The sequence below is a fragment of the Nomascus leucogenys genome, chromosome 23, assembly GCF_006542625.1.
Source record: "Nomascus leucogenys isolate Asia chromosome 23, Asia_NLE_v1, whole genome shotgun sequence".
Classification (NCBI taxonomy): Eukaryota; Metazoa; Chordata; class Mammalia; order Primates; family Hylobatidae; genus Nomascus; species Nomascus leucogenys.
In genome coordinates, this window is record NC_044403.1 from 25874394 (window position 1) to 25886767 (window position 12374).

General features: G+C 55.3%; 1 protein-coding gene across 2 annotated transcripts; it reads right to left on the minus strand.

Moving 5' to 3' along the window:
- Positions 1-4894: 4894 nt before the first annotated feature.
- LAG3 (lymphocyte activating 3) lies at positions 4895-11818 on the minus strand. 2 transcript variants are annotated; one of them, XM_030804947.1, is made up of 8 exons: positions 10454-11818; positions 10022-10169; positions 9359-9663; positions 8496-8765; positions 7813-8088; positions 5853-6095; positions 5438-5568; positions 4895-5112 (listed from the first exon to the last, which is right to left on the minus strand). In XM_030804947.1, exons 1-8 carry the CDS (start codon positions 10509-10511, stop codon positions 4960-4962), a joined length of 1584 nt encoding a protein of 527 aa, XP_030660807.1. In that variant the 5' UTR covers positions 10512-11818; the 3' UTR covers positions 4895-4959. The 2 variants fall into 2 exon arrangements, with proteins under 2 accessions (XP_030660807.1, XP_030660809.1); XM_030804949.1 differs by lacking the exon at positions 5438-5568 and having other exon boundaries at positions 4901-5112.
- Positions 11819-12374: the final 556 nt, after the last annotated feature.

Here is a 12374-nt window from a genome sequence, read left to right on the forward strand (position 1 = left end):
TCTGCGGTGGCCTCCTTACCAGAAGTATCTTTGGCAGCACTGACGCCCTCTGCAAAGGGGGCTGGGGGCAAAGGGTTTGAGGATGGGGAGCAGGGGAGGGGTCTTTGGGGCAATTCTCTGGGAAGCAAAGTCTAGGAGCGTCGATGCCATCTCTACCCCATCCACATTTCCCCTGGCTCCAGGACCACTTTTTGCCACTCTCAGAGGGTGGTTCTGGGCCTCCCCTACCCCACGGGAAGTTTGATAGGCTCGTTTCAGAGCTCAGCCTGGGCTCAGACAGCTGACACCTGCAGCCCCTTGGAGAAACTGTCAGCCACAGAGTGGAGCAGATAGAACCGACCCCAGCCCAAACCAATTCCCTTCAAAGGAAGAACCCCTCCCTGGGGTGGGCCTGTGCAGGGGACCCTAAGCTCCTTGATCTCCTCCTTTGAAGGAGGGATAGCAGCAGGGGCTCAGGCCTGAACCCTAACATCTCTACCTGGTAGGGGAGGTGGGCAGGGAAATTTCTGGGCCTGCAGAGGCTCCTCCTCTGCGCTATGAAGCTGAGAAGACCAGGTCAGCGGTAGGGGAACCGCTGGCAAACCCGACTCCAGGGCTGAATGTGCACAGTATGGCCTCCTACCTCACACACTCGAGTTGCCAAGGCCCGGGACCTCACTTGGCTTCCAGAACTTCTGGAGCGTGGACAAGAGAAGAGGGCTGGGGATGGAGATGCTCAGAGCCGTCCCTTCCCTTCTCTTGGCCTATCTCTGTTTCAGGCACTGCTCCCCACTCTGACGGCCAGGCTGCAAGATGGCTCCAGTGACTCCTGTCTCCCTCAGTTCACACCCTTGCATTGCCCCCTCCTGCTTGCACCAGGTTGGTCTCTGTGATCAATAGAATAGGGCCGAAATCATGGTATGTTGCTTTCAAGATCAAATGTCATCTTGAAATAAAGACGTGGTAGCTTTTGTTTTTTCCACGCTGTCCCTCTGGGGGAAGCCAGTTGCTGTGTCGTGTTGTGAGAGGCCCCATAAAGACGCCCACGCAGGGAGGAGCTAAGGCCTCTGGCCGACAGCCTCCCGAGTGAGCTGTCTTGGAGGCAGATCCTCCAGCCCCATCCCAGCCTTCAGATGGCTCCAGGCCTGACCCACACCTCAGCAGCAACCTCATGAGTGACCCTGTGCCAGAACTACACAGCAAGACTGCTCCTGGATTCCTCATTGTGTGAGATAATGTTTATTATTATCGTTATTATTCTTTTTAGATACAGGATCTCACCCTGTCACCCACGCTGGAGTGCAATAGCACAATCATGGCTCACTACAACCTGAAAATCCTGGGCTCCAATGACTCTTCTTCCTCAGCCTCCTGACTAACTAGGACCACAGGCGCATGCCACCTTGCCCAGCTCATTTTTAAATTCAACAAGAAAAAAAATGGTAGGTTGGGTGCGGTGGCTCACGCCTGTAATCCCAGCATTTTCGTAGGCCGAGGCAGGCGGATCACGAGGTCAGGAGATCGAGACCATCCTAGCTAACACAGTGAAACCCCATCTCTACTAAAAACACAAAGAGTTAGCTGGGCGTGGTGGCGGGCGCCTGTAGTCCCAGCTACTCCGGAGGCTGAGGCAGGAGAATTGCTTGAACCCGGGAGGTGGAGCTTGCAGTGAGCCGAGATCGCACCACTGCACTCCAGCCTGGGCAACAAAAGCAAAACTCTGTCTCAAAAATAATTAATTAATTATTAATTAAAATACAAAAATTCAAAAATTAGCAGGGTGTGCTGGCATGCGCCTGTAGTCCCAGCTACTTGGGAGGCTGAGGCAGGAGAATTGCTTGAGCCCAGGAGATGGAGGTTGCAGTGAGCCAGGATCAAGCCACTGCACTCCAGCCTGGGTGACAGAATGAGACTCTGTCTCAAAAAAAACAACAAAAAAAATGTAGAGGTGTGATCTCACTAAGTTACCCAGGCTGGTCTCACACTCCCGGCCTCAAGCAATCCTCCTGCCTCAGTCTCCCAAAGTGTTGGGATTACCAGTGTGAGCCACCACACCCAGCTTATTATTTTAAATTACTAAGTTTTAGGGTAATTTGTTTGTTATATGCCAATAGGTGACTCATGCACCCCCCTTCCTTCTTTACAAGGAGCTGAGATGATTCCCACCCATCCACCCCCCTGCCCACTGAAGCTCCCTGAGCTCCTGGCCTCCTGATGCTCCTTCCCCTCCAGGACCGCAGCCTGGAACACTGGTTTACAGATCAACTTGGAGAAGCCAAATGAATTAACCAAGCTCCCTAGGGGCCTTTGGAGGACAGGAAAAGGGCTGGAGGTTATCCTGCCAGACTGAGAGTAGGGGGCTGTGGGAAGAGGGGTGGGAGCAGAATGTCACCCTTAGGAGAGACCCCACAGAGAAGCACTCACGGAATGCAACCCATATGCCCCCTCTTCCTTCTGCCCTTTGCTCTTCTCTAGGGGGTAAAGGAAAAAGGAGGCCCTTCATTCTGCCTCTGTCCCCTCCCTGTCCCCTTTATGAAAGAGCATGGGGAAGTCCCCGCATAGGCCTCAGTGAATCTTCGATGACTACTCTCATACGCCCAAAGGGCATAGGATGTTAGCTAGTAGAAAGGAAAAATGCCACCCACAGAACTTTCCAGGAAACCCCTGCCCTATTAAAATATCAGGGCTTCCACTAAGGCTGTGGGGAGCAGGGTCCTGGGTCAGAGCTGAGGAGTCTCTGAGCAGCAGCAAAGGGTGGGAATGACGCTTTGGAGGCTTCTTATTTTTTGTTTTTGAGGCAGGGTCTCACTCTGTCACCCAGGCTGGAGCATAGCGGCACAATTATGGCTCACTGCAGCCTCCACCTCCCAGGCTTAGGTGATCCTCCCACCTCAGCCTCCTAAATAGCTGGGACCACAGGGGCCTACCAGCGTGTCCAACTTTTTTTTTTTTTTTTTTTTAGAGGTGAGGTCTCACTGTGCTGCCCAGGCTGGTCTTGAACTCCTGGGCTCAAGCGATCCTTCTGCCTTGGCCTCCCAAAGTGCTGAGATTACAGGCATGAGCCATGACACCTGGCCTGGAAGCTTCTAAAAGGACTTCAAGACTTCCTTTTGCAGTGTGATCATCTCTGGCAGGGCCAGAGCTTCCTTCTTCCTGTGCCAGTGTTTCTCTGCCAGTGACAAGGCAAGAGTCATCACCATCCTGAGGCTCAGAACCTCAGATTGCTGTAAATGGTTCATTGTTCAGGCTTCAGAGGGTCCCCCCTCTCCCTAAGGCTCTGCACAGAACAAAGGTGTCACCTTCTTCATCGTCTGTCTCTCCAATGAGTGACTATTGTGTCTCTGCAGGGACATGTCCTCAGGTCTGTCTTTTTGTGTCTTTTCGCACATGGCACACAGACACAGTGGGACGCCACTCACACATGCCACCATGCCCCTCCTGCTCCAGCAGGCTCGCTCCCACTCACCCACTCACTTTCAATATTTTGTTCTCCTGTATGGGGTTAAAGTCCCCTGACAGAGCTATCTGTGGCCAAAGTCCAGGGCCCCACACCCATTTGCAGGCAGAGGTCTCTGTCCCATGCCAGACTCGAGGATGCCATGTGCTGAGGCCGTGTGTGCTCTGCTGTGAGGACCATTGGCATGGCCCAGGTGAATGCTCCAAGACAGACAGACAGACAGAGCAGGGCGCAGGCTGACTTGGGGTCTTCAACATCATTCTTAGCATGACCAGAGCAGGCCTGCTTTCTCCTTCACTAATGGATAATCAGACAAGTACTCCACACATGCAGAGCACTGCACGGTTTCCAAAGCCCTTTATTATCCAATATTCACGACAACCCATTTTGGTGGGTTATTATCATTATCCCATTTAATAGGTGAGGAAACTGAGGCTCAGGGAGATTGACTACAGTCATATCAGCAAAGCTGGAATGAGAAGCCGGGACTCCTGACTCCCACAGCTGCAGCTGGTTGTTTTGCTCTACGCACAGGCCTTTGTTCACAGCCTTCCCCTTTGTCAGATATAGATTACACCCTTGAGAGGGCCAGCCAGGGCTGTATCTCCTGAGACATGCATTGTTCAGTCCCTCTCCTGAAGGGTGCATAGGACATGTGACAGTCACTGGGCACACACTCATATGCTGCGCAGAGAGCGTGCATAATACAAAGGCAGTGCCTGCATTCACAGCAATCTGTGCCCTGCCTTGTCCACTGCACTGTTCAACTCCTCAGGCCTGCCGCAGCCGGCCCAGTGACCTCCGCTGGGGTGTGACAAGCAGTGACCACTGGGTGGCAGTGTGTTCTCATGCCTGGGACCAGAAAAGCCACCAAGGGCTGAGGAACGTGGGGGGTGGGGCAGAGGTAGGAGCCCCAGCCGGCTGCCCAGAGAGGTTTCCAGACCGGATCTCCTGGAAGACTTGACAAGGCAGTCCTCTGCGCGCGCGCACGTGTGTGTGTGTGTGTGTGTGTGTGTGTGTGTGTGTGTGTGCACGTGCGCGCGAGCATATGTGCGCATCTGCTGCAGCCGGAGGGCCAAGGACAAGTGCTGAAGTGCAGCTGAGTGTGGGGTGGGGTGGACCCAAAGGACAAAAATATCAAGGAAACCAGGGCAGCCAGCGCACTGTGGGTGGAAGGTGGGTGGAAGGACGGAGGAGAGAGCTGCGGAGGCAAGGGGCAAGGGCTTTTTGCGGGGAGCTTCAGAGAAATGATTACCCAGGAGACAGAAAGAGACAGTGAGCGCAAGAGAGAGAGAGAGACCAAGAAAGAAACACGAAGCAGCCAGAAACAGAAAAGGGGAAGGTGAGGGAGGCTGGCTGGGGAAAGTAGGTTAGGAGGCTAGGGTGGGAGAAGGGAGCCCCCAGAGGCTGGGGAGAGACGGGAACCTTCACTTGGACAAGAAAGAGCCAGACTCAGGCTTGCTGCTGACAGGGAGTTTATTTGGACTGGACTGCTGAGATCTGCTGGCTGCCTCAGCTCCAGGTCAGAGCTGCTCCGGCTTGGGCTCAGGCCCCAGCTCCGGCTCCGGTTCCGGCTCCGGCTCCGGCTCCGGTTCTTGCTCCAGCTCCTCTATCTTGCTCTGAGCCTGCGGAGGGTGAATCCCTTGCTCTAAGGCAGAAAATCTTCTTGGTCGCCACTGTGAGAAGAGATGGAGAGAGAGATGGAGGGTGGAAGGAGGAGAAGGATGAAGGGAAACGGATGAGGAGGGACAGTGAGTCCATCTATTTATTCTCAGCCCCCCCTGCCCTCCACATCTGGTCCTGGCTTTCTCTCAACCCCCCTTCCAGCCTACCCAGGCACAAGCCGTCCCCTGAGTGAGAGGCTTATGAAGAAGGGGGGCTCTGAGGGCAAGTTCAGGGTCCCATTTGGTCACCTTCCTGAGGAAGGGGTGCCATCAGCACTCTGAGGATGGAAGAGCGGCAGCTGCTGGGGGGGGCGGGGTTGGCATGTCCCTGGCTCACCTGTCTTCTCCAAAGGTGAAAGCCAAAGGCTCCAGTCACCAAAAGGAGCAGAGAAAGGATACCAAGGATGAGAAACAGCAGGAGGTGGCCTGCTTGGAGGGCACCTGGGGCTCTCCCAGAGCGTTGGGCACCTATGGAGAAAGTACAGGATGAGGCATAGGGTCAGGGCTAGAAAGGACACTTTGTCACTCTCTCAGACTTTACAGATGCAATGAGATCCAGAGAGTTTAAGGGACTTGTCCCAGGGTCATTCAGCTGATTAGTGGTGGAAACGGGTCAACGCTGGGCAAAAGCCAGAGATCAGGTCCCTGACTGGAAAGAAAAGTGCTGGGATGGGGGTGGCAGGGGCTGTTCTGGAAGGGGGATAAAGATTATTGCTGTGGCGTTTGGGTCCTGACATTATGGGGCCTCGGACCTGGGCTAGACAGCTCTGTGAAGTATACTGCTGCTCCAAGAAGCCTCTCCCCCTGGTACAGCTGGCATTGCCAAGGCTGGGAAACGAGCTGGGCCTCCTGTGCCTCCAGCCACCGTCCTGAGAAACTCCTCTGGGATGGGGTGTCCAGAGGGCTCCACACAAAGCGTTCTTGTCCAGATGCTGGAGTCACCTCACAAAGCAGCTTCCCCAGGGAGCCAGGTGACCCAAAGGATTTGGGAGTCACTGAAAAGAGTAGAAGGAAGAGATCTTTTGGGGTTCTGCCCCCACGTGATACCACAGGTTGAACCCCAAGTCTCAATCACCCTGCACTCACTTGGGTTCTGGCCAGGTGAGGTTACGGAAGGACATCAGGCGTCATGGCCACGTTCATCTTTTTCTTTCTATTTAATTTTTTATTAAATTTTATACAGATGTGTTTTCACCATGTTGCCCAGGCTAGTCTGGAATTCCTGGACTCATGTGCTCCTCTTGCCTCAGCCTCTCAAAGTGCTGGGATTACAGGTGTGAGCCATCATGCCCTGCCAGCCACATTTATCTTATTCAGACAATGCTCTGGTCAGCTCCCTCCCCTGCTCAAAACATTTCCAGGCTCCCTACTGCCTTCACACTCAAACTGGCCCTGGCAGACCACACAATAAATACTATTACAGATTCTTTTACATTACTTTCTATTCAAATGCTCAGAACCCTCAAAATCAGTCAGATGAGCTGACCCCCCATCTACTTCACAATTTTGGAACTTCTATGACATGGCTCACATCAGTGTCTCCTGCCTTGTGGTGCCCCCTGAATGAACATCATCCCCCTTTCTGAATGTATAGAGAACAGAGAACTGACCCATTAATCTAGAGACAGAGCATTCTCCAAGTTGTAAAGTGAGAGATGGGTGGGTGGGAGGAGACAAAGGGTGAAGGGCATCTGAGTAGTGTCCTGGAGAGTGATTTGGTGATGCAGACACCTGAGTTTAGACCCAGAGTCTGGCACTTCCCAACTGTTTTGAGAAAGTCTTCGAGGGTAACAGTATCTCTCTCATTGAGCTTCTACATAAAACAGTTGACCTTCAAGAAGGCATTGGACAGAAAGAACTGGTGGGCTTTGATGACTGACGGGATGTAGAGAGGAGGAGGCCAGGTTTCGGGGTGGGTGGATACCAGTGGATTACTGACAGGCTGAGTCAGCAAGGGGATTGGTGGGAGAAAAAGATGGGGTTCAGGGTGAGGTGGCTGAGAGGTGGTATAATATCTAGTTAGAGGTATCCAGAACGCAAGTGAAAACTCAGGATTGGCCTTCAGGAGATGTATTATCCATTAGCATGTTCACGTATTCATTCAACCTCTATACATTGTTAAGCACCTGCCGTGGGGTGCTACTACTTAGTGGCCGCAGGTGAGTGCTGCAGACATGGCTAATCTGTCATGGCTGATAGTTATCAACCAGTCAACACATACTCTCTGAGTATTCTTTTTTCTGTGTTTGTTTTATACTGTCTTGGAAAAGCCTTGCTCAGTAAATATTTGCTGACCAAGGGACGGATTTATTCACTCCTCCCAAATCCAGGCCACTTCCTGCAACTTTAACCCAAGCCCTGGCTGCAAAGTAGACAAGGATTCTAGAAATATATTCTACCTCTTTTGAACCATTCGGAATTTTTGTCACCTTTCCTTCCAACTTCCCAGACCCTCCCGCCAACTGAGAGCAGGGGAGTCCCATAGAGAACGGTGGAACTTTTATCTTGTGACTCAAGAGGAGATTTTCAGTTTCGTTTCTTTATTATGGGGGTGAGAAAAGTGGGGGCCGAGATGGGCAGGCTCTGGAACTTGTGCCCAGTGGCCTGGCATCACAGGGTGAGTTTGCCTAGTCTTTGCCCCGCCAGCCCTTCCTCCCTCCCTGTCCTTTCTCCCCTGGGAAGGGAGCTACTCCTTTCCCACCTGAGGCTGACCTGTGATGATTGCCAATGTGACAGTGGCATTGAGCTGCTGTCCCTGCAGACGGATATGGCAGGTGTAGGTCCCAGCCTGGGCCTGACTCACATCCTCTAGTCGAAGGGTAAAGTCGCCATTGTCTCCAGTGACCAGGAGGTCAGGGCCTCCCCCAGGAGGAGTCCACTTGGCAGTGAGGAAAGACCGGGTCCCCACACCAGGAGGCAGGTGGCAGGGCAGCTCCACCCTGGAACCTGCTCCAGCGTACACTGTCAAGGGAGTTGGGGGCTCCAGACCTGAAGAGAAAAGAAAACCCAAAGTTAAAGCTGGGTGCTGCAGTGGGGAGGGAGTGCTGGGGCTGCAAGGAAGGGAGGCAGAAGAATGCAGGAGATGGTCTGGCTCATAAGAGTGCTAAGGAGCAGAATAAGATGATGAGCTGAGGATGCTCAGAAACCCAGCAAGTGGGCTTAGCCAGAAGGAGAGCGAAGGCGGCAATGACGCTGGAAGGCCACAGGAGAAGCAAGAAGGGGTGATGGCAGCTGCGAGGCTGCCAGCAATATAAAGGGGTCGAACAGTGAGACACACAGCAATGACGTAGGCCACTCGCTGCCGAGAACCTGGTTTGGGGACCCATAGTTAGGGGAGGTGACAAGGGGGGCAGGAAGGGGTTGTGGTCAAGTGTGAAGCAGAGTGGGGGAGTTACCCAGAACAGTGAGGTTATACATGATGGAGACATTGAAGCCATCTCTGTAGGTGAGGATGCAGCCCCAGGGCCCAGAGTCCATGGGGCTGACTTGGGGCAGGAAGAGGAAGCTTTCCGCTAAGTGGTGATGGGGGGACTCCAGGACAGGGACTCGGCGCTGGCCCCGGTTCCGGAACCAATGCACAGAGGCTGGGCGGTCAGGGCGGCTGAAGGAGCAGTTCAAAATGACCCAGTCGGAGGTTCTGAGAGACCCTAGGGGGCTGGCAGTCACTGTGCAAGGATAAAGAAGACTTGATCAGTCCACTGGAAACAATTTCCCAGCACAGCAGGACCGCCAAGCTGGAAGCTCCTGGAAACAGGGACCTGGCTTTAGACTTGTCTTCTCCCCTCCCACATCACCCTCTCCCCGTCTCAGCTTCTAGCACCTGGAGGTGCATAAAGTGGATCCCCAAGATTCCCCGGGACTACTTTCCCCTGTCCCTTGCCTGGAGTTTACTTGGCATCAGCCACCCTTGCCGTTTTCCTGGCCTGGAACCCCGCGAAGCCCACCCCCTGAGCTCCAGATATCTGAAATGAATCACTTTAGCCCCATGCTCTCCCCCCTCCCCCTCCCTCTGGGCACTCCCGCGTGGGTGGGAGAAGGGGAGCTCGGGGGTGACACAGTCTCTCCACAGGGCCCCCCATACACGTGTTTCGGAGGCACCTTCCACTCCAGCAGGCCGCCCACCCCCTTCCTCTACTCTTCTGGGAGCTCTCCCACAGGGCCTAGGGCGCAGCCTCTGCTCCAGCCCTTCCTGCGTCCCGGGAGGGAGGGAATGGGGACCCACCTCCCAGCCCCTCTCCCGTCGTCCCGCCCCACATACTCGAGGCCTGGCCCAGGCGCAGACGGAGGCGGCAGGAGAGGGCGCGGTCCCTGAGGTGCACCGCGGCGCGGTACTCGCCGGCGTCCGCGCGCCGGGCTGGGCGCAGCCATAGCGAGAAGTCCCCGCGCTGCCGGCCGCGCTCATCCAGCTGGACGCGGGGCTGCAGGGGCAGCCTCCCGCTGCGCAGGCCTCCGGGACCCACGCTCAGCACCGTGTAGCGGCGGGGCCTGGGCCCCCAGGAGGAGGGCGCCGCCGGGCGTGGGCCGGGGGTCAGGGGATGGCCGGGGGCGGGAGCGGGCGGGCCACTGAGCGGGAAAGAGAATGGGGTTGAGAAGCTCCAGGGGTAGGAAGCCCGGGAGGATGCAGGCAGCCACCCGTTGAGGATGAGAAAGCCCGCCCCAAGAGTTCTCTGGACCACCAACCGTCCCCTCACCCCCCGAACCCTCTGTTGGACTGGCTGCATCCCCTTCTGGAGAGAAGGGATGCGGGCGTGAGGGTCGCTGATTGCAGATCAAGGGCAGGAACGGTGAGAGCGAGGGCAGGGAGACTGGGTCACTGGCTTCAGAGGGAGTGACACCTCAGGGCAGGGGACAGAGGACCGGCATGGGTGTTGGGTTGAGTGCTGGATTCGGAGGTCCTGTTGCCCAAGTTTAGGGTGCATACCTGTCTGGCTGATGCTGCCAAGTGACCCCTGCTCTTCGCAGAAGTCTGAGATCCTGGAGGGGGATTGTGGGGCTGCAGGGGAGCTGGGCAGGAGCCCCCTCCTGGGCCCACACCACCGGGACCTCAGCCCCTGGCTGGAGAGGCTTCACTAGGTGAGCAAAAGAGAGGCCAAGGGGAGGGGGCATGAGCCGAGAGGCAGGGGTAGAGAAGGAGCCTGGATGTTTCCCGAGGGAGAAACAGGGTGTAGGAAGAACTTGGATTTCTGTTTCTTCTCTGCCCAGAGAGGCTTTGCGGGTGGAAGGACTGCCCAAGAGAGGGATTAGAAGAATCCACCACAGAGCTAAGGACCTCAGGACCTTTGTGGCCACTGAGATCCCTGCTGGTCCCCTCCTGTGGGGCTGGAAGTCAACCCTCCCGCCATCCGCATTTTACCTGGAGCCACCCAAAGCGGCTGCAGAAACAGCAAGCCCAGGAGCTGAGCCTCCCACATCTCTCCTATGGTCTGGGCAGCGCTGAGCCCTCCAAAAGGAGGTCAGAAAAGGAAAGGGGGCAGTGGCGGGGGGTGGGGGGCAAAGGAGAAGTTCTGCAGAGAGGGAGGTGGAGGAAGGGGATCTAGAAGAAGGGAGACCAGGAGAGGGCCTTGGAGAGAGGGTGGGGAGGGGTGACTAGAGGCCGGAATCCAGAGGAAAGCTGGGCAGATCAGGCAGCCTGAGGAAGTGGGGACGGGGGTGTCCCAGGGAACAGAGCAGCGTCGTGGTGGAGAGCAGATAGAGCAAAGTGGCTGTCGTGGCTGGGATGCCGTTCTGCTGGTCTCTGGGCCTTCACCCCTGTGCCCGGCCTTCCCTCCACCTTCCCCACTTCCCCTCCTCCCGGCCCACCCCCCGCACCCCAGGGCTTACAGTTTCGCTTCGCAGTGGAAAGTCTGAGGGGGTTGATTCCCAGCAGCAGCACCCTCCACCTCTGTGGTGGCGCTCCCCTTGTTTACTTCCTCAGTCCTGGGTCTCCCCACCTCCCCCTCCTCTCCCCTGCCCCACCCTCCAGACTGCTCCCTCTCCCAGGGACCTTCTGCCTCCACGAACCATTTCTGCCTGGAACTGTCCCCCTTGCCCATCTCTAAGCTGCCTCCTCAGTCCCAATATTCACACTTCCTTCTTGGCAAGCTCTTTCCTTGTTGCTTAATCTCCTCCCTTGTTCCCTTAACCTCCCAGAACTTTGTGACCCCTTTAGACCTGCCTTTCCACCCATCAGTACAATGTCCCTGGGAACATGGTGGACAGGAAGCTTTACTGCACCCCAAAAATGGTAGGTCTGAGGCTAGGCATGCCAGCTTTGCGGGGCAAGGAGAATAACTACATTGTATTGAGGCTTCATTACGTGCTAAGCACTGTATTGGACACTTGTAGTAATTCATATAATCTAATACTTTTCCCCATTGTACAGATGAGGAAACTGAGCTTCAAAGAAATTGTACAATTTGCGAAGGTTAGGGAGTGTGAAGATAAAAGCTGTGAGTGTACCTGTGTGCATGAGAGTGTGTAGTCCTGACCTTGGATGAGTTATGGGTGTCTCCTGGGAGAAATGATGCTGTTGATGAGTCAACATCCCTCCCCACTCCAACTCAGGCCCCCATGCACTCAGAAGCATCCTACAATCCACAGGTTCCAAACTAAGAGGAGAAGGCAAGCGTCATGCGGAGATAGAGAAATGCAGAAATCTTATAACTCTCCTAACAGAGATCAAACTCAGGGGAAACAGAGGCAGTGGGACTAGGGAAGGCCCGAGACTGACAAGAGTCATACAACTCCCGCTCCCCAGCCCAGCCCAGGGAGAGCTGGAGGGCAGGTGACGAAACATACAGCCGACCTGAGAATGACACAAGACCCAGAATTTCCCTGCTTGACTGGAAGGAGCTCGATTTCATGCCAGGCAGAGGGCATCTCTGATGCCAGGCAGCTCACTCCAAATCCTAGCAGGCTGAGACCCAGGACTACCAGCCCTCTCCCAGCTCAGGGGCAGGACTTCCTGTTTCTGGGCTGTTTCTCTGTGCCTGGTTCAGCACAATAGAGCTGGTAGCTTTCCACTGGGCTCAGCAGTGTCTAGGTCTTGTGTGGGTTAGCAGGGAAGTGTGTATTGCTGGGGAGGAGCATCCCTGAGAATCCAAAACAGGACATAAGTCAGCTCTCAGAAGAGCTGGGCTCCGGGCCACCCCTGGAGGGCTGATCTTGTCTTCTTGAGTCGTGGGTGGTAGGAGTGTGCTGCTGCTTTTGTATCAAAGGGAAGGGTCCTGGCAGAATGTGAGGTCAGCCACCCTCCTCCCTCTCTACTCTTTTGTCGCACTGACTGGACCCCCTGG